Raw genomic sequence first — 22,676 nt, forward strand, 5'->3', positions numbered from 1 at the left:
TCAATTGAACGCCTGTGCTACGAGTGTCATTAACAACTGACATCGTTTCTCAGACATTCCTAGGTTATTTGCAGCTTTTTAATTTTTAATCCATTGTTAATAATACCTCACTCTGTGAATGAAAACAATAAATCAAAGCCATAGAGACATACTCTTTAACAAGACCACAGGGAAACAAAAAAAATATGCCAGTGATGATCCCCACTGTCCCCTGAACTTATTTAAGAAGAGGTCAGTTCAGTCCTGAAGAAGGCACCCTAGCCATGGAAAGCAGAGGACTGGACAATTACAGTCAAATACTTTGTCTGGCTGTGATATTTGTCAGTCAAAGAAAATGGCCTATCAGGAGGTCTAGCAGTGCCGATATTATTAATTTTATTTTGAAAAGAGTGTGTATTTAACTTGCCAGGACCTCTGTTTGGCTATCCCTATAGTTCCAAGGCACCTACTCTTCCCTTCAATGTGATATGGAGTCTAAGGAGAGGCCACCCTCAGGCAATCACATGCTGAATACAGAAATGACAAAGAAATGTCCATTATACGCAAGGTAGACAGACAGGCAAAAACTCCAGCAGACAATTAGGCTCGATAGTTTCTGTCAGATTATAAAAAGCCTGACTTTATATATTTCTTTCTGATGCAGTTTGTTTTTCTTAGGTGGGCATCCTAGAAGATTTTTTTTTTTTAAATCCAGTGTAAATCAGGGATGTCTGTAGCTCCAAGCACTGTTGCAAGGTTTAACAACAAACTGGATTACCAGGTCATGGGTACCTTTCAAATTCCACTGCCATCAATAGCAATTCTTGGCAGGCTGGCATGGCTGAACAGTGCTATCAGTGCTACCATTGGACAAAGTGTTGAATTGCTAATTCACAGAGAAATTAGAGGGGAAAAGATTAAACCTTACAATCTGGGATTTGTACACAGACCTGTAAGAGTGGCAAACACCCCTGTACAGATACCAGGGGATACAGATTGGCAGTATTTTAATCTCCAATTAATTAACACTCTCTACATCTACTACCTCTAGCACAAATAAAGTTGCTTAGTGACTTCAATAATTTTGTTTCCACTCCCCACCATGGTTCTGTTTGAGAGAGACCATGTTTTTATGATGAAGACAATTCAGTGCTGGCCTAATGAATAGCTCAACTTGCTTTGGGAACACTTTCCTTACAAACTGGGATCTGACTGCATATTGCACTCTGGCTGCCTGCACAGTCTTTCTCTGACTCTCCGCAAATCTCCACCCTCTTTAATCAGGGTATTTCCTCATTTAATGGCTGGGGAAGTGCAGCCTTCAGTAATCAGTAACTTCAGCACTGATTGCAGGACTAACACCCACACTCCCACTATTTAACCACAAAGCAAAAAAATTCAGCAACAATTTCATTCTTCACCAGAAAAGAAAAACCTTTACTTAAGCAATTTTCTTGCCTGCTTTTTTTTTATCTTTAACAAAAGACTCTAGTTACAGGTTAGAGGCTTATCTTCTTTTCATACCTCCAGGGTTCTAAGGTTACACAAGGACTAGTGTATATGCAGATCAGCATTCATACAGGTTTTTTTGTTTATCTTGCTTATGACCAAACAAGGGATAACTGTTACCAGCTTCCTCTCTGCTATTTCTTCATTTCAGTAACAATGCACTGGCCCTGATAAGTATTCAGCCACAGCATGTCTGCTTTGAAAAACAAAGCTGCTCTCCCATATCCTCTGTAAATGATTTGAGGAGGTTTACACCTCAGTCCAAACATCTGTGGCTACAATTCCACCCCCACATGCTCACACTCCGTGTTCACAAATGCAAGAACTTGGGTTTAAGCACAACATGGCCCTGCAGTCTATCCAAGTCTCTAGACTTTTATGCCCTACATACACTGTGGAATTTCCACTGTGCATACAAAATTATTCATGACAGAAACATTGAAGGACCACCCTCCCCCTCCCTCTGTGTGAATACCAATGAGAAAAATAGCAAGAGGTTTTCTTTTCCTTCCCGACCATAGTGAGGAAAGGAAATTTAAAAACAACACGTATGGGGGAGGGGAAGGGAGAGTCACTGCAAGATGTTGAAGACCAGGGGTGCGAGTACATACTTGTATTAACATCTTCCATCCCTGGAGCTGCAGTAATTTGCATGACATTATCTACCTGGGATGTTGCTATGGTTATCACCATACATAAGTAATTACCAGGGCAAATTGCACATACAGCACGCAGATTCATGCTGTCAGAAGCAAAGGATCTTTTTATACACTTGAAAATGTAAATGTTTGAAAAAACACTAATCACAAAGATTCCTGATAAGAGAAAAACTTCAAGACTGCTCCCGAGTGATCTAAAATGGTTAACTATGCTTATTAACAACAGTACTTTAAGGGCTAACTCAGACCATGCCCAAGTGAGCCAGACACTGCACAGGCTCAGCAGAAAATCAGTAGAAACAGTAACCAGTAGTAGTAACCAGAAACTAATCAGTAGAAACAGTAGAAAATCCCTGCCCAAAGAGTTTACAGTGCAATTAGGTGAGAAAGGTACAGAGCAAGAGAAGTAGTATACCACACAGAGCAAACAAGGTTGTCAACCTCATGATATTGGCATGATTATTTTGGGTAGATTATGTCAAGAAACTTGCTTCTGGCAAGCTAGGCACAAAAAGGTGAAAAGAAGAGAAGGAGGAGGGAGTGATGGAGACTACACCCATGCAAAAAAAAAGAAAAGGGACATGGTGTTGTGATGAAGCAGCTAGTCAGGACAGGCCAAAACTAAGTCTCATCAAAGTGGTTCTCTGAAAGTTCCCCAGTTCCCCTCCTGCAACATTTCTGCTGCCATTTGCAGGTTGGGATCTGATTGTGCCTTGATATCCTAACTCCTAGCTTCCCATGGGGGCTGAGACAAAAGTTACAGTCCACCTACAGCTGTACACCCAAGCTGAAGACAGCAATTAACACCTAACAGAATTTGGCTGAAAGTACATACAGGGTATCTAATGCTAGATCACCCAAAACAAATTTGGCATTAAAAGCTCATTCTGAAATGTTGCTACAGCTACATTTCAAATAAAATACAGCAGCACTGTATACAAACAGCTTGAGCTGCAGTCTATTGGTGTCAATGGAAATTTTTCAACAACTTTGATGAAGGTGTTCTGTGCCCTAAGGAAAAGACAAGGTTTTAAAAAATAGTGCTGCTGCTATGATCTGAGTAAAGCATATTAGGCTAACTGGAACATACAATATAAATCTGGAAAACACAAAATAGTTTTCTATAATTTAATTTGAGGTGACATATGTTAGTCTCATATCCATCCAAACCAATCATATGTTCTGTGTACAGAAAAATACTATAGTTTAGTTACTCTGGATTTACAGAGTATAGTAGAATTGAGGAGAAAAAGTGTTATGTTTTCCATTTTGAGCTTCTCTGAAAAAGAAGTTCTTCTTCTGCTTACTTAGAAATCATCCACTTCTCGCAGACATTTATCTTTACCTCCTAATAATATTAGCAGAGTTATCATCAAAGATCACCATTCTCCCTAACCAAGCTGCAGAATACATTTTTTCAGTGCTGAAATAGGCTCTACTCCCAGATCTAGCCTTTCACAGTTCTGCCTAGGAAACCAGGCAGTCTGCCACACTGACCCTAACAATGACGGTACTTCCCTACACTCACCAACAGTTAAGTTAAGCTCCCTTGTGTTTCAGCATCCAGCCCCAGAAAGCCATCATTCCCTGATAAGGAAGTGCCACCATGAGACCCTGGACTGCTCAGTTAAATCTACTCTCTCATTCTTCCAGGTTGCCTCAGGGGACTATTAATCATAGCTACATGCGACTCTGAAATGTACTCGATTTGTTGATGAGAAAACCAGTGAGTGTATCAGTGCTTCACCTATTTACATAGGGATTTCTATGTAAATGGAGCCAAGCTCCATGAGGTACTGTATGTGAGCAGGAAATAAACAAATGAATTTTGCAAAGGACAGAAGAAGGAAAGTATCAACGCCAGGATAAGTGTGTCTTTGCATGACGGTTAGGAATGCTGCACAGTCCATAAAGATTTAGACGAGGCAGAAGATTTCAAGCAGTTTTGCACGCTGACTTTTTAACTGAAGATATATTTGTACTCTAAGAACTGTTAGGTGCTACCTCACTCTTACTTTCACCACATCCTTTCAAACCAACCTATGACTTAGTCTTCAGGCCTGAATCTCATTTGAGTTTTAATATGGACTCTAAATGTAAGTAAGAGTACAAAAAGGTCCTTGCTTAGAAAGCTACACTATGACGCCATCAAGTATTTTGATTATTTTAGCAGATGGGACTTGAAAAACATACTGATAGAGACGATATGCTCTGAGAAGAGTTTAGCTACTGAAAGCATGATAAGAACAGGTATTAGCCAGCAGGCAGTCAGAAAACGTGGCATCCCTTAGGGATCATTTACATGGCCTCAGGAAAGGCACAGTTAATGATGTCCAGAAATACTGCCTGAAGATGCAAGATGTAAGTGTAGCCTTATCAGGATAAACGCAGACTGAAGACATAGTAGGATATGGAACAAGTCACCTTTGGCTTTAACTGGGTAACTGGACTCACATGATGACAGGCATATTGTAACTAAGTATATTTCATACAAAATAGTTTGTTGACTGTAAATATATCCGTGAAAGGGAAAGTAAATATGTGAAGAGCAAAATGCAAGATGGAAAAAGCGAGATAAATATTGTTAGATTCAGGGCAAAAATGCTATAAACAGTAAGCAAAGCTCTTTGATTTGCACTGTTTTCCAGCCCATAAAACCCTAATATCTGCCAGCGTTTCATTAAAAGCTTATAAACTACCCAGCATGCCTGCTGCTGCATAAATGTATTGCTAAAAAACATTGTCGATGTTGCAGACCTGGTATTTTGCAATGTTTCAAAGAAACCTTATGTGTATAAAACTCAGACACATTACTGGAAGAAGTGTGGATTACAAAAATAGCACCTTAAACTCTAAACCTAATTAATATTAGTCATTCAGCAGCAGTAGGTTTCTCTCAGCAGAGATGGTCATAGTAATACTACTAAAACAGAAAACACTAATATCTCAGAGAAAATTATTCAGTATTTTAAGAAACAAGTGTTGTGGATAAAGGATTTAAGAGAAAACTTCTACCATTTTGTGAATTGAGTAAAAGGAGTAGAAGGCATGACTTTTCACAGAGGACTGAGAGTTTAAGGTGTTTGATGAGGTCACGACAGCCCAATGGCAAAATCTGTAAACATTAATCTGAGTGATAAAAAAAACTGGCAACAGTAAGACTGACCGGATCAACAACTGTTTTGACTGAACGTGCAGTCTATTCTCATCAATAAAATCTAAGACTTCATTCCTCTAAGGACAAGTAATCGCAATATCTTTCCTTTTCCACAAAAAGTCATATTGGATCAATCAAATTTTTATTGTTACTACCAATGGTCCTGAACCAAGTCTAGAGGGATCAGAACATTAATGATTTCCCATCTTTCATAAGATCACCGCATTTCAGGGCTCACTCACACTTGAATCCAAACACAGGGAAAATTAAAATGTTCCAATGGCCAGAACCCATATCCCTGAGGCAAACCCTCCCAATGTCTGGAGGCTTTCAAACGAATGACCGCGTACGCACTTAGCCCATTCTGCATTGCTATTACTGTAGCTTCTCTCACAGGAGCAGCTCCAAATTGTTCTGACAACAGAACATACAGATTCATTTCCCACATCCCTCAAATAACTACATATTCCTCTGCTACTAAGATCAAACATCAAGCTACAATGTTACAACACTGATGGGGTGAATGGGCAGTAAAACATACCTGTTACACATGCAAATGACTTACCTCTTAACTAGCAGCACACTCTAGCACCATGTGGATCAAGAAGGTAAAAATTCAGCACCTCAGCCCAGCCTTACCTCTGGAATAACATTAGAAACTATATTATAGTGTAGGAATCAGGGACAGGAACATTAGAAGACTGAGACCAAAAGAAGAGCAGTATCTGAATTATAGCACAAATATGAGATTCCTGAATATGTTAATGAAAACTTTGTTTTACAGGTATATGCTTAATACAAAAAAACCCCCAGACAATAAAAGTATTGCATCTCACTAGCTTTGTAAACTCAAACACAGTTGGTACGATCAGCTGAACAATTTTTACTGGGCCACATGCGTATATCACAGCTCTCACCAAAACACCACTGAAGCACATGCTCAGCTGAGGACGTACAGACACACTCAGAGGACAGTCTACCCTGGCCTAAAGCAAAGGGCAGCTCGCGTGACTGAAGTGAAAAGGGTGCATTAGTGTTTTGCTCTGTCTAGGCTTAAGTAACAAACCAACATATTTGACCATTTAAATGTTTGAAATCTGCTACTGTCTCCAATGGTTTGAGACAAAACCACACTAGCCCTGCATGGCTCCCGTTCACACTTTGCATGAGTCACACATGGCAGAAAACAGCAAATGCAGAAGTCTCTGACACCACCTTTTTGCTGTCATTAGTCAAGCCCTGTGCCAGACACGGTTCAGCTACACATGAGGTTTAGGTCAAAAGGGTGTCTACCAGGGTAACAACAGTGGAAGGGAGGCAGTGGTTGGGTTCAGCATCTTGCATGTCGGCGTTAGTGGTACAGCCAAAGGCCGCATCATAAATATGGTTTATTATACCCTGTGGACTGGGTTGACAAATCAGACACTGCAATTTGAAGCTAGCGGTACCCTCAGGACCAAAGTAACAACGCACAGACAAACCCAGGCAGTGATGCTTTTCTGCATGGTTTGGTCATACAGTTTAAAAAAGGACCCCTTAGCAACAGGATCATTAACGTACAACATGTTGCATACAATGACAATCTCCTTACTAGTGAATTAAGGATATAACAGAGGAAAAGGAAATGTATTAGGTGCAAATTTCAATTACCTCTGTCTAGAGACTTTTACAATCTTGAGCAAAATAAATTGTAATTTAAGGAAAAACCAGAACATTTTTCTGTGCTAAATGATTTGGACTTTCTCCCTCCTGCAATTTTCAGGATCCCGAGTTTGCTTCCCTTATAGTGATAGTGACCCTGTTATGATAAATCTCCTCTATGAAAGTGCTGACAACCTTTTTTTCCTACATTTTTTGGGTATCAGCTTGCTGTTACGCTCAAGACAGAGCCACAGTTTTGGTTTTTTTTTTACTTGTAGCCTTACCGTTACGTGTCATGAAAAGAAAAAAATCATACTTTTGCCCTTTGCTAACCAATTTAGCATGACAGCAGAAACGGTCAGCCTGATACTCTGTATGAACAAACCGTACAGAACAACGGAGAAACAGAAATGATGCGCTCTTTTGCGCTGACGTGGTTTTCCACCCGTGGAAGCTTAGAGCATTACGACGATAACTGGGTGGAAGAGGACGGTAAGTTCCCCACTGGGATTTGCCTCACGGGGTTTCCTTGAGGAAACCTCTCCTGGTTTCCTTGACCAACCGCTGGGAGCCCCGCGGCCGTTGGGCTCGCGCGGCGGCCGTTGGGCTCGCGCGGCGGCCGTTGGGCTCGCGCGGCGGCCGTTGGGCTCGCGCGGCGGCCGTTGGGCTCGCGCGGCGGCCGTTGGGCTCGCGCGGCGGCCGTTGGGCTCGCGCGGCGGCCGTTGGGCGGCCAGGCGGCTGGCGCCGCTCTGCAGACGTGGCGCCGGGCCGGGCCGGGCCGGGCCGCGCTGCGCTGCGCGGCCGGCGGCCGCTGCCCAATCGCGTCCGCCCCGCCCCCTGGCCGGCCGGGGGAGGAGCGGGGCCGGGGAGCGGCGGGCGGGGGCCGGGAGCGGGGCCGGCCGCGGCCTCGGTCGGCGGCGGGCAGCGGAGGGGTGCTAGCCGCCGCTTCGGCGGGACTCTCGGTGCGCGGCGCCCGCGGGGCAGGGGCGGCGGGGCGCGGGGCATGGGGAGCGGCGGGGCGCGCTGGTGCCTGGCGCTGGCGCTGCTGCTGCCGCTGCTGCCGGGCGGCCTGGGCAAGCCGACAGCGCGGCAGGAGCGGGCGCGGCCCGGCGCCGCGCAGCACGAGGACCGACCGGGCTTCCAGTACGACCACGAGGCCTTCCTGGGCAAGGAGGAGGCGCGGAGCTTCGACCAGCTCAGCCCGGAGGAGAGCCGGGAAAGGCTGGGGTAAGAGGCGCGGGCGGCGGCCGCTGCGCCCGGTCGCGACAGCGCGGCGGCCTGCGGAAACGTGGCAGGGGGAGGGCCCGGCGGGGGCGGCCCGCCGGCCGGGGTGGGCGCGGGGAGGGGAGGCGGTGTGGGGCTGCCTTTTTGAGTGCCCGAGCGGCCGGCCGGGGGCTCGGCCGAAGGAGGGGAGAGCGGCCGGAGGGCGTCGGGCGCTGCCTGCCCCGCTCCAGCTCCCCTGCCCCGGGGGAGGCTGGCCCCTTCCCACGTCGAGGGGCTCGTGGAGTACCCTGTACCTCTGTATAGCCAGCGCTGCCTCTTCAGTTAGACCTCTCACACCCCGCTGATTTTGCAGACGAGCAACCAACAATTCATCGCTTTTGCATTTTTCTCTCCTGCCTTTTCTGGTCCTACAGCAATAAGCCTCGTGGAGGGAGCTGCTGTGTGTGGCGGTGTGTCCGGTGTTGGACAGACCTTACCCACTGCTGGAGGGCTTTGCTGCTACAGCGCCTTACCTCTGGGTCACTTGCTTGGACCATATTAGTTTGAATCAAGTTTAAACCATTCCTTCTTCACAGCTCCATTTACAAGTCCACTTGAAGCCATCTTCCCACAGGTTTTCCACTTGTGACATCTTTACCCACTGTCTTACAGTGTTGCTCTTGCTTCCATGCTGCTCTTTACGCCAAGAACAGAGTCCATGCAACAGTTGCCTTATTTTACTGCTTCTCCCTCCTTTATACCTACAAGGAATCAGATCATTAATTAGAACTAAGTTTAACAGTAGTTAAAGAAAGATACTTTTATGTATTTACTAATGAGAAAATAGTTTAAAATATCTGCATGTTCTCACTAAGATTAGCTTTGCCTTTACTCCCCTTCCATAGGGAGTGATACTTACTCATTGTACGTCTGTCTAGTTCCATCGTAAGCTCTTAGTGCCGTATCACTGTTATCTCACAGTCCGACTTCTTGATCCTTCTGGAAGCTGTCACTACAATTTACCTGTATCTCAGAGAGTAAACAGATAAAGTGGTTATCAGAAATGACCAATTTCATCCACATTGTTTCAAGAAGGAGCAAAAGAAACCATGTTCTCAGCATACACAATCTATGACTTAGATTCTCATAAAGTGTATCCATAAATGGACATGCCTTTTTAAAATTGGTCTACACTTACACAAGTACAGATATTTTAGTTGGGGATATGATTTAACAATAGAGTTGGCTTTAAACAGTGTTTAGAAACGCTAACTCAGCAAGGGTGGAAGCTTAACTTTTAGCAATCTCACTGGGTGCACCTTGGAGAGCTGACACAGGCATGTTAAGCTACAGCCATAGTCAATAACCTTTGAAGTGGAGGTGACTAAAGCGTCCCTCTCTGAGGACCAAAGCCCACATTGTGGGGTGAGCATTGTGCAGCAGAACATCAGAGATGTGGTTCCTGGAAGGGGGCTCTGGAACAGTTTCATAACTTTCAGCATTTCCTAACCTCGTCATTTCAGATAGCATACTGGGAGGTAGAGGAGAGAGAGGATTATTAAAACATTTCACTTTCTTCTTTTTATTGTGGTTTAATAATCAGATATACTGAGAAAAACAGTTTTGTGATGGGCAACCTCTGCAGTGAGGGTTACAAATAGTGTTACTTCTCAGCAAATGAGTGGCTTTTAGGAAGAAGACATTTAATGAAAAGCTATTTTTCAATGCTTTCTGGGAGAAAACAGTAACATATAGTCTGCTGCTCTAACCAAAGTGCATGCTGCTGCTTTTGTAAGTCGTTTTACCTTGCTTAGGAAGGGTGGCAGTACATTGGTCATCCCAGTGACCAATGCTGGGATTAGAATCCCAGGGCTAGACAGCAGTAATGCAAAGCTACTCTCACCTTCTTCCAGCAAACAAAAAGGAACTAGCTAGTATACAGAAGAAGCCCTGCAAACTCAACTACCTGCAGCCTCAGTGGAGGAGCAGCTGCACAGTATGATCTTGGTTTGATATCTTGGCACATACCAGCCTATAATCGTATCATGACCTGGGAGTGCACCTGCCCTTATGACAGATTCCATGACAGGGGCATCCCTTCTCCCTATCCTCCCACACCGGATCACTTCACAAGGGAAGAATCACACGTTGCCCACCCATGCGCAATACCACAACTCACCTGGCTTTGGAGAAGCATGACATAATCCCGGTGCAGCATCCATGGACTGCATTAAGGGACTGGAGATGGGCTAAGAAGGAGGGGAGTGGGGCTGCAGTCCTCTGAACCTTCTCCCTGCCATTTATGATGGGCCTGTCATTTTCAGAGAACATAAAATATGGTTATGCATCCTCACAATATAAATATTTCTGTTCTTTACACAGACCAAGGCCAGAGTTTATCAGCATACAGTTGTACTCATATCAGGTGTAGAGACGAAGCATTCCTCTTTCAGCCACTTTGTAGCAATGATTTCCTTGTCCCCACTTTGTTTCGTCACCAAATGTCTTTGCAGACTGGCAGCCTAAATCTGTAATAGCAGGTTGTATGTACCTGTTGCATGTGCCCTCTAGCTTCTTTATTATGAGGTGGGAAACTAATTCTGACTGTAATCCCACCTAAGTTAAAGGGAGAAAGTAAGCTTTCAGGTATTACACACTTGTGCATGTAAATTCCTGCTTATGAGCTGGCATTTTGTGTCTGTTAACATGCTCCTTGAATTTTTGCTGTATTCAAGAATTAACTAGTTCAAATAAAGGCACTAAGGCTTTTCAGACTGATCAATGTACATTAGCTCCGCTACAAAACTTAGAATCATCCTGAGCCATTTTACAGGTAATTACTAGTATAAAAAGTGAGGTCCACAATCCATACAATAGCTTCTTACCTGTACCTTTGGGAGCCTGTAGGCAAGACTATTTCTTTGTCCCCATCTTCAGCTGGGAAGCAGAGTGAAATACTGTGCATGGATGCAATGGACCTATAAAAACAAGAGTACAAGTAAAAAGGAAGAGGCATGAAACATTTTCTGGTAAACAGTCCTGACTTCTTTCATGTTAAAAATACCAAAGAGCTACTAGCAGAATCATTTATTATAACTAATACATTTAACAATAGCAAGAAATATCAGCTAAACCAATTCAATCAAATTAACTGTGGGGCAAATTCATTGACAAATACAGTCCATCGTGCAGTGAAAGGGATCCTTGGCAGTCAGTTCCCCATGAGATTTATGGAAAAGAGAAAAGGTTTTCCAGTCAGTTAAGTTATACTTTAGTACTTCAGAAAGCAAATTCAGCAGCCCCTTTTTTCCCCCTATAGCTCAGAAATAGCATGTTTATAAATTCAGTCTGATACTATCAGACTTACACAAGATTGCTGGAAATTCAGCAGAAGCTGCTGCTGGCATTGGACTCTACTTACCACTTTCACATAACTGAGACTTGGGAAAAGACATTGCTTCAGTAGTTGAGCAGTTCCAGTTGGCCAGGGTCAGTTTCTTTGTGGAGAACCAAGATGTTGAATTGCAAAGAATATTGAAAAGTACAGAACTTTCCCCTGTGTCCTTTGGCTGCCTGGAGGTTTAGGGAGCTCACCTGTTGAATCTCAAGTCAGGATTTAGACAAGTCAACTCCTCTTACCCCTTCTTACAAATGACATCTAACTAGTCCATAGGCATGGCGATTGAGTCTATGGGGAATGGTCATACACATTATCTTGAGATGGCCTCTGCGTGGTCACTGAACAAGGTGCAGTGCAACTACAGACAGTTTGCTCCTGTACCTCATAAGCAGTGATAGAAGGGTTAAAACAGCCAATGTGCCTAAAGCCAATCTGGATGCGCAAAAGAGACATGGTGCTAACTGCCCCAGTTCCAAGAGCAGGATACGTAGTTTCCCACAAGCCAGTGCCCAGAATATAATAACACTATGACAAGCTTATCTGCAAGTTGTGGGATTAAAGCTGCATTCTTATTTTAGATAAAGGTTTTTATCATCTGGTCGACCGCTGTAGCTGGGACAGAAGCCAGTTCTACGAGCTCAAACCCAAACTGGTGGCGTTTAGCAATTACAGGCATGCCTTGAGAGATTTATTGCAGAGAACCTAAATGGTAGAGGAGAGCGTTGCCTCTTTTTTTTTTTTAACATAGTTTTTCAGGTCAGTTTTATCTGCAGCTGTCTGCAGAACTTTTCAAAGATGGAAGTTTCCCTGGGAGTATGCCAGTACCTTCCCTCTTGCTGGACTTGGGGCTAGCAGCTTTACACAGGACAGTGGCTTATAGCCCAGCTGCCAGCAATGACTGGAGACGTGCTGTAGACTAGCTATTGCTTTAGCTAGTAACAGGCATTCCCGGCAACACAAGCAATGTTGCTTTTTGCTGGGAAAGAAAAAGAAACAGAAGTGGAGGAACAGGAATGGAAGGGAAGACTGTACATGGTGTACATGCCCAGCATTACACAGTCATATAACTCCCTAGCATCAGTCTGCTGGAAAGCCACAGGAGAAACTGCGGGTATCCATGAAATCCTAGCTTTTTGCCCTGGTTGCCTCCAGCAAACTGCAGTACAGGCTTCCCGAGGTGAAGTTAGCGTCTCCTACTCTGAGCCCAGCATGGCCAGTCCCTATTGACAGTGAAGAACAGGTCTCCCTAAGTTAGTAGATACAACCTAAGAAATCCAGGTATCATCTGAGGTACTTTGTTCACTAATTTTGATTGTGCGAGTTCCATTTCAATTATTCATAGCAATATTGAATAATGAATAGAGACATATCCCTTAAGATAATCTGCAAAATGCAAGAAAGCTTTAGCCAGTAGGGCAGCTTTATAAGTTTTAAGCACTGCGTTTTTGTGGAAGATCAGGGTCAGATAAAGATTACTAAAATTGGACTGACATGCAGTTTGTTTTTCTGTCAACTTTTAAGGATGCCAATTTTCTTTTTACAGGAAGATTGTGGATAGAATAGATGACAACAAAGATGGCTATCTCACAACAGAGGAATTAAAAAACTGGATTAAACGGGTACAGAAACGCTATATCTATGAAAACGTGGCTAAAGTTTGGAAAGACTATGATCTAAACAAGGACAATAAAATTGCCTGGGAAGAATACAAACAAGCCACATATGGTTATTATCTAGGTAAGATAACATTTTCAGATTATATGCTCAAAGACTGTTGAGATTATAAGGCATGATTTCATGCCTTAGAGTCAACAGGAGTTTGCTGTCACATTTAGGACTCTTGAAAAATTACATTAAGTTTTATAGATGCTCTGAGGTCAAAAGCACTTCTTAGTTGTTTATTGCAGCCATTTCCACATGGGTCACCAGCATACAGAAGGTTTTGTAGAGGGATTATTAAATGTACTGACAAAGCTGAACTAAAGTCTCCTTCAGTTAGAAATGTATTATTTTTTTTAACATTAAAAATGGTACTTTAATTAAAAAATAATATATTGCATAATTACCCAGTATTTGTTAATTCAGTCTCTCTAAACTCTTAAGAGTCTAGATGCTAAAAATTTAGGCTGGGTCTAAGGTATAGCAAAGTTATTGGTTGAAATAGTTCTTGCAGAATACCATGCTTCAGACTGTGATCAACTGCAAGTGAAAATCCTTAACAAATCAGGCAAAAGAAACATGTATTAAAAAATATACCTGAGTCTTTTTTTCCCTCACATACATTCCCTTTGATTTTTATAAGTTAATGAAGGGAAAGGAGGAGAAGAGATCACTTGAGCTAAAGGGCAATGCTGACAGAACAACAAATTGGTATTAATTGACCATTTATACTGGAAATGAGAAGACAATATCTACCTACCATAGAGGCAGTTTCTGGAGCAAGCTTCCAGTAGTGGTAATAAGTACAAAGTCTACTTTAGATTAAAATTGAGCTTATTACATTTGTGGAAGGAAATATTTGACACACAATCCCTGCAGCAGTATCCCTGGGAGCCCCTCTCAGCTCTTTGTCTTTGCTCTCTGTAATCCCTAAGATTTGGAGCAACAGCTACTAAATTGTGGTCTTGTGTTAAAAGATCCATTCCCACCTGTGATTCCTGGCCTAGTCTTTTTCAACTGTGTTTGTCTCCCAATGTGTGAACTGTGAAATTGTTATAATATGAGCATTTTTCATGTTTGAAGTCAGTTTAGTGATCCTATTTTCTTTTTATGCCACTGAACACCCTGAAAAAATGTCATTGTTTTAAACTGAAAATAATTGTTAGGTTCCCTGTAGCAGAGGCGTAGCAGTTAGATAATTTCAGTCAGTCTACCAGCTTCTGAAACCACTTTTCTTTGGTTTGCTTGCTTTTTGAAACTGAAAAGTTGTGTAGATCATATTGATTCCTAAGAAGAATAAAACTTCTGTGAATGAAATCTGCCCCAAATACTGCCTAAGCAGTGCTTGTAAAAGCAGATTAAAAACAATATCTGTGAAGGATAATATACAATACTGCAAAATCCATTATCCTGGATTGCAACAGAAGGCTTAGTCAGACATATACCTATACTACTAAGTCACCCTTAAAAATCAAACCAAGTGCTTTACCTCTGAATTTAAAACTTCACAGGAAAGAGAATTTCCATTTTAACACAGCAGCTATTCTGGCAATAAGCCTTTGTATTTCTAGACTCTAACAGCAAATTGGGGTGCTTTGTTGTAGTAATATGTTTTAAAAGGAACATAGTTTTGAGATTGTCTTGATTAATTTGTAGAAAATCCAGAAGAATTCCAAGATGCGACCGATCAGCACAGTTTTAAAAAAATGCTTCCCAGAGATGAAAGACGATTCAAAGCTGCAGATCTGGATGGAGACTTAGCTGCCACTCGTGAAGAATTCACTGCTTTCCTTCACCCAGAGGAGTTTGAGCATATGAAAAACATCGTTGTCTTAGTAAGCAGAGCAAAAGCAATGACATTATTTTTACTTTTATTTTTTTGGATGAGCTTTGAAATGCTTCTCTGATCTTTTAATGCAGGGTTTAGAAACAGACACACACGTAATAGCCAAGTGGGGAACAGAAAGGGATGCTTTTCATGAAATTCACTTGAGTTAGAGCTCTCAGTATAAGAAAGACTTGTTAAATGCACTTAGACAGCTCCTAAATGGAATCAAGAAACAGCCTTGGAGCACTGATTTACACCAAAATAAAAGGAAGGGTATACTGACACACGGCAGCTAAGTGTTTGAGCCTAGCTTGTATCTGCCCCTAACTTAAAACTTAAGCACCATGTCCAGTTCATTCATGCAGGGAATTTTTTCAACATGAACGGATATTTGTGTATTAATTGTATAAACAACAATCACACTGGAGTCAGTGAGAGTACATTTGCCGGTGTACAAGGGCAGGTCAAGGCCTCAAAACATGAAATGATCAAAGAGGCGAGTAGCCAGAAGTCTCAGTTATCTCTTGATTACTTCGATGCAAAACTATTTTCCAGGAAACCTTAGAAGACATAGACAAAAATGAGGATGGTTTTGTGGATCAAGATGAGTACATTGGTAAGTGTTGAGGTTTGTTTCTTATATAATCTCTAGTCCGTTTGTCCATCTTCTCTCAAATTTGCAGCAGTATTAACAACCCAAAGATGAACGCTTCTGTGCTCCACTTCAACTATTTTAAACCAGGCATCCAACCCAGAAAGTTTAATTTCATTTTAGGCAGATAGCAACATCTGCCTAAAAGGTTCCTCACACTTTACAGCGTAAGATCCTCCTCTTATTCTTGTATAATTTGGCTAAGAGGGGTCTGGAATAATATTTTTCATGACAGCAATATTCTCTGTATACTTGACCACATTAACAGCTTTTTGAAGGCATTGTTTAGAAATGCAGGAGGATCAGAAAGTGAATTAGTCTCTTCCCAAGTTTGAAAGATACTTGACTATGCAAAATAGCTGGGAAGCACACATTGCAAAAAAAAAAATTCATCTTTTTTCTACTAGTTATTTTCCTAATTTAATTAGTAAGTAAGAACCCATACTTCTCTAATGATTTGTATGGTGATGCCATTATGTTTCTTCGAGAAATATAAGATGCATTAAAAATTAACTGTAAAAATAGCACTAAGATCTAAGATTCTCAAAGAAGTTGTGAAGTGTGTGAAAGTCAGCTGTGCATTACTTCAGTGGCAGAAGGAGAACAAAATGGGAAACATCAACAGCAGATCAGTCACAGTTAATTTGCACAAACTTCAGTCATGCTAGGCAGTTAGCTGCTGTCTTGTGCTTAGGCCTATGAAGACAAAAGGGAAGCAGGACTGGAGATCAGCAGTGCATAATCAGCAGTTTTAGCCTTTTGAATGATTATGCTGATACCAAAAGCTAACTTGTCCCACTGCACTCACTTTGATGGGTTTTAAATCAAGAAAGTAGCACCAGGAAAGCATTAGTGCAAACTCAGATGAATCTTTCTGTTTCTAGTGGTGCCATAACGATCACTTCACGTATAATCAGGAACAATATACACACGTTAATTAATGGCAGGGGGTTTCTATTCCTTGTAAATTATATTTAGCCTCAGAATGTGAATGCTATTCATTTATGACTGAAATAACAGAGCAGCATAATTTCCACAGTAATTTCAGTTCATTCAGTGACATTACCTACATATAATTATAAGGTAATTGTCAACATTTGTTACCATGTGAATGCTGTTTTTTCTTGTCTTCTATAGATAGGAACATAGAATGTTCTAGTCACGATCACCCCACATTGGCAAGGATGATAAAAATCAAATTGACAGGACATGTCAGTTGCTTCAAATAAACAATATAATTTGCACTTTAAAAAATGAAAAAAGAAAGTGAATGTGTTGTCTGAAGTTTTCTTCATGAGTTGAGGAAAAACTGTGCTTCAAATATTCCTACTTCCCTTTTTCAGCTGTAATATTTTTTATTTTTGATCAAGCTGGGGTTAAAAAACAAACAGAAAACCAAATCTCTTCTTTGGTAGTTTATAGGGAACAAACAACAAAAAGAAGTCCAAAAATTTCAGTTTATAGGGAACAAACAACAAAAAGAAGTCCAAAAATTTCAGTTTCTAGATCAGGTATTTGATGGGGAGATCTCCTGAAGGTTATAGAACAATTCCTCCCTCCTCCTTCTTCCTTCATCCTATTCTGTCTTTACAAAATTTGGTTTAGATTTTACAGAAGCAGTGAAGCAAAATATCCCTAGTCATGTTAAGCAGAGACAACTAAATTCTTACTGTGCACAAGCAGGTTACAGAGTATTTCAGGGACACTGTAGACAGTTCTACCAATAGAGAACTTAAGCCTAGTGTACACGCTCACGCTGCAGGGCGGGGGGAGGTTATTTCTAGGCTTGAGACCAGCATTTATACTTCCTATAGATACCAGCCAGCCTCTGGCCCTGAGACCATCCATGTGGGGTGCACTTTTCCTTAGCACATCTTTGAAAACCAGACCCACAAGGCATAGGCGTAGTATCACAAAGCAGGTTTTAATTAGAAAAATGGAATGCTTGAGGAATAAGCAGCCCTGATCAGCAGGAAACAATTGATTGGTCACAGTAACCAGAAGTGGACAAGTGGTCCACTTGTGGTTTATCAAGTGGACATACTACTCATCATTTGGAAGGCCTATGCTATAAAGAACAGTTACAAATCACTTGTTCTTAATAATCACTGCTACTCTCCCAACTATTTATACAGATAGCCCCTGCCACTGTAGCATTTTCCTTCTTAAATATAGACCAGGACTGATGTACAGAGCAGCTCATGTACGTAATCTATGCATCCTATGTCACAAATGGTACTCCACCCCAAGGTACCGATCTATGACAAGTGCACTGCCTGTGGTTTCTCACACAGAATGCACCACTGATGCATAATGACTTCTCCAGGTCTTTCTTTGTAGAAGAATAAATACCTGCTACTGGAGAGTGCTTAAGCACTGCATGGTTAAAAAAGATTCATCTACTAAGATGAATTTCTCTTACACAGACCTCTCTAAAAGCAGGACAAAAGCATTCAAGTTCCATTTAGCAATTTTTGTTTTCCTAAATTTCCCCTGTGCCTTTTTTCCCTTAACCACTCTGCTGGCTGGAGTCTGATCTTATCCACAAAGACATTTGCTGGCAGGGACAAGATAAAAGTGCTGAGTTCCTTTCTCCCCATGTGACTGAGCCCAGTACTAAAGCTTATGATTGCTATTTAACTAAACATACTTAAAGAATTTTTTTCATTCTGAAATTCAGTGGATGATGGCCTTTGGCAGGTTCACCTCTCATGTTAGCCTTGCCAGGAATGCACAGGTATGATACAAGGGTAATGTAAGAATGGACAGAATCACCAGCAGTGAAGAAATAGGCCTGAGAGAAGATAGGCACAGCTGCTCTATTTACACTCCACTTTTCATTTTCTGTACCAGGAAACGCTGTGCAAAGAGTGAAAAGTTTAGTCTTCCTCTGAGGAACACTGTGCAAATGTCTTTAGTTTGTGCGTAATTTGCAAATTAAATATGACTCAAGTGAGACCTTTAATTCCTCTCCAGCTGATATGTTTGCAAATGAAGAGGGTGGACCAGAGCCTGACTGGGTGATTACAGAGCGTGAACAGTTTTCAGATTTTCGTGACCTCAACAAGGACGGAAAGATGGACAAAGAGGAGATTCAGCACTGGATTCTCCCACAAGACTATGATCATGCACTAGCTGAAGCCAGGCACCTAGTCTATGAATCGGATGTAGACAAGGTACCTCGTGTCCTAATATATATATAGGTTTTTTAAAGTTATATAAGGTGGTGGGGTTTTTTAAAACATATCAGCTAGCAAGAAATTATTCCTAATAACTTTTCCTATTAGTACACTTTAAATGGAGTTTTAAAGGCTAGAATTGCTAGTGCATTAATGTATCAATGCCAATTGCAGTTGGTAGGGTTAGAATCACAAAGTAAGAGTAGTAAAATATAGTTTATCAGCTCTAGAAGTTCCATCAGCTTTCATTAGGTAATAAGAAATAATTTATCATCTTAAACCTGGAAGTTTTAACACCGTAGAAATATTCTTTTCCCTTCTAAGAGTGGTCATGGTTTTTGTATGCTAGTTTAGACTGCAAGAGAAAAATTAAGGATACATTACATAGGAGGTAGCAAAAAAACCCCATTTCTATAATTACACACACATCTTTGGCATAAAGACTAGCTCAGTGCACCCACTTCCTCTAACATGGGAGATTAATGGTTCAGTAGATCCCAGATGGTGGTCTTCAGAAGTGTAATGTGAGCAAAGCTGGAACCTGAAAAACCAACACACTCTTACACAGAGAGTGTGTAAATTGCTAACATAAGCAACCATCTTCACCAAAATACACCAGAGGATTTTCATGTTTACTGTTAGGAAGGTAACACCAAACCACAGGGCAAAACTGCGTACCAGATAACCCATACACTGTTTGGCAGTGACTTAATTACAAAGAACTTTCAATTAGCAGTTCGACGCAACTGAAGCCAGTGGGACTTCTGTCTTCCACTGGGGTCCAAATTTCACTCACCATGACAACTGCAACGCTTCCTGAACGTGCAGTCTGCTGCTTTGAAGAACTGTCTATTTCCCAGGGCTCTTGTAAGTCTGTGCTGGTGTGTCTTTTACTTAGCTTTGAAAATCTTCTTACAGAGATTTTATTTCCCTCCCACCAGGATGAAAAACTAACAAAAGAGGAGGTTCTAGACAACTGGAATATGTTCGTTGGAAGTCAAGCTACTAATTATGGGGAGGACCTCACAAGAAACCATGATGAATTATGATACAGTGTACCAACCAGTATGCCACAGACCTTTTCTCCACTTTACTGAAATCACCGTGTCCATCCCCGCTTTTTGGGGAAGGTGGGCAAGGGACACTCACAACCGAATGACTTGCATTAATATATTTTTAACATGCCAGCTTATTACCTCAGAAACCGCATAGCAATAGCTTTTTACTCTTGTCACATTGTTAAATACAATATCTAATTACTGCAGTCTTATTTTGGAAAAAATAAAAAGGTAACTTTTCTTAATAGATTAGAGCCTGATCTGGAAAAGGCACTTCTAAAACATAATTGCAAGGATCTTGAATAGTTAAATATTTTCTTCAAATACCCATTTTTACTATAGTGAAATGCAGCTAGGATTAGCAAGAAACCTAATGTTTAAACAGACTAAGTTATTTAGTTGTCTTTTTTAATAGCATATAACAATTTAGATTTATACTTTGACACTCCTATGCAGAGAAAAGGTTTGACATGAGATCCACAACCTTTTTCTCCGCATTGTTTTTCTCTCCTGGTTTGGGCCAGAGGTGCTGAAGAAGGTATCCAGCAGCCCTCTGGTTCATAGCTTTACAAGTGCAACGTGTACAACTGGCCCTTCTCTCTAACCCCCATCACAGTGCAGAGGCAGCACACGTGGCCCAACACCCTGTGCTGTCATTCCTCAGCGAGGGTTATAGAGTTCATAGTGACAGCTGCTCCTTCTGACAACAGAATAACGTACAATTGTTTGTGGGCTGTTGGTTATGCTGTTTCCTGGGAGGAATTATGCCACATGGAGCATAATTTATCTCACGCTTTTCGCACTTTACCCAAGCCATACTCTTGTTCACACAGTGTGAATGGCAGCAGTTCTGTGATGGAGAAGGAATGAGACATATCACCCCTCTGGGCCTTCTGTCTTCTGTACCACATAAGAGGACAGATTTATGTGGCTAAAGTTCTGGGTTTGTATGTATATACGTATAAGTACGTGTTACTGAAGCAACTACATAACGACAGCTTTCCTTCTAAAGAAAGGGGTAAGCTTTCCACACAGGTGCTTTCTTTTTTACTGTATAATGTGAGCTATTACATGTATATTTTTATATAACCAACTTAGATAAGTTTGGTTGTTTTTAAATGTACTGGTTTTAAAATAAGCACAATAAAACCAATACTTCTGTTTGATACTATGAAGGTGCAACAACACTAACACGAACTAGCATAGAGAGATGATGTGAAAGCAGGAACCAAGCCTTTAAAGCCAGTAGTTCCCAAAGCACTGGGTCATTGGCAGCTCCTGCAGCACAGGGCAGTCATCTACAAACAGCAGCTGGACATATGGCACCAACTGTTTTTTCACCTCATTAAAAAAAAAAAAAGCTAGAAATAAATCTGATATACATAGTTGCTATTGCTATCGGTAGAATCTGTTCTGAACGCTAATGCTAGGAGATTAGGGCTCCCCAACACAGTTCACTTGGAGGTTCCTTGAAGGTTTGGTGTACAGCATCACACATTGGTGATCACACAACCATTCAGAGAGGAGCTTTGAGACTCCCAGGTTGTGATATACTTCAGCAATTCAACAAATTTGTGAAAATCATCATGAGACAATGCAGAACTGTGACCTCCATAAACAGTGTCATTTTTGTAAGGTCATATAAGAACTGTGGTGAAATATTTTACATCTTCCCATTGAAGACAATTAAATCTAGGTGGTAGAGTCTGGCAGAGATTACAAGTTCTTGCTAGCCAGTTATTAAGCTTTCGGTGTGCACTTCTTATGACATTGCCAGCAATGTCTCCGAAAAGTCTCTACCTCTTCCACTAACATACAGTAGGACAAATGTCATAAGACATAAGCGAACTGTTTTTTTGCTCTTCCAGTACCCTCAAGTTAAATAAATGCCTAAATGCAGTATTATCTGAGAAGCAATAAAATTGTATCTTGGCACATGTAAAAGATTATCTGTTTTGTTTGTGACTTGGATTTGGAAAGGTTTATTGTATTCAATAATCCTAACAATCCCGAGAACATTTTTTTTTTAGTAATCCTTTCATACTAAATTTTAACATTTTTATATTTTAGTAACAGAATTGCAGTACTCCCTCTGTGCTTAGATTATCTTCTGCTGTTTCAGGAAACAATACCTTAAAAGAGCTCAGAAAAACCCCTTGTTTCCTGTAAGTGAAACTGCAGCTCAGACTGGATACTTACGCCAAGGATTTTCACTGAAGCCCAAGGGAAGGTTGTTTGCTAACTCTTGTTGAAATTCAGTGGGAGTTGGGTGCTGAGACACTAAGCATCATTGCCTTCAGCTAAACATGACACTTCCAAATCCACTGCGTTCTGTCCCAACAAAAAAACTGCATCTGAGCTTTGACAAGCAATCGCATTTTCTTCCACGTTCCTCAATAAATTTGGAATAGAATTAGCGTCAAATGAGAGAGAAATCATGTTCCTGTGTTTATTCTTGATTTCTATTAATGCTTTGAACACATTGGGCATTTTCCAGTATAAAATTATACTTACATGAGTAACAATGCTAAAATCAGAGGAGTTACTTATGCAAACAGGAACTGGAAATTTAGACCCACAGTATTTTACAGTAAAATCTTTTTTTACAGAAAGAATGGTACTGAGGTAGACTATACCCAGCTATGAAAAAGGCAAACATGCCAACTAGAATGAGATTTAAAATAAATTATTTATCAATCATTGTAAGGGTAATGGGGTCATATTAAGATCAGGAGCTTTTTTATAAACCAGA

The 22,676-nt window shown here is 41.3% G+C and overlaps 1 protein-coding gene across 1 annotated transcript; it reads left to right on the forward strand.

Annotated features, from left to right (window-relative positions):
- The first annotated feature begins 7,676 nt into the window (after positions 1 to 7,676).
- Positions 7,677 to 21,868, forward strand: RCN1 (reticulocalbin 1). Its single transcript, XM_072864449.1, has 6 exons — positions 7,677 to 8,172; positions 13,092 to 13,285; positions 14,864 to 15,042; positions 15,591 to 15,651; positions 18,664 to 18,863; positions 19,808 to 21,868. Exons 1-6 carry the CDS (start codon positions 7,949 to 7,951, stop codon positions 19,913 to 19,915), a joined length of 966 nt encoding a protein of 321 aa, XP_072720550.1. The 5' UTR covers positions 7,677 to 7,948; the 3' UTR covers positions 19,916 to 21,868.
- The last annotated feature ends 808 nt before the right edge of the window (positions 21,869 to 22,676 follow it).

Source organism: Ciconia boyciana, chromosome 6 (genome assembly GCF_034638445.1).
Source record: "Ciconia boyciana chromosome 6, ASM3463844v1, whole genome shotgun sequence".
Taxonomy (NCBI): Eukaryota; Metazoa; Chordata; class Aves; order Ciconiiformes; family Ciconiidae; genus Ciconia; species Ciconia boyciana.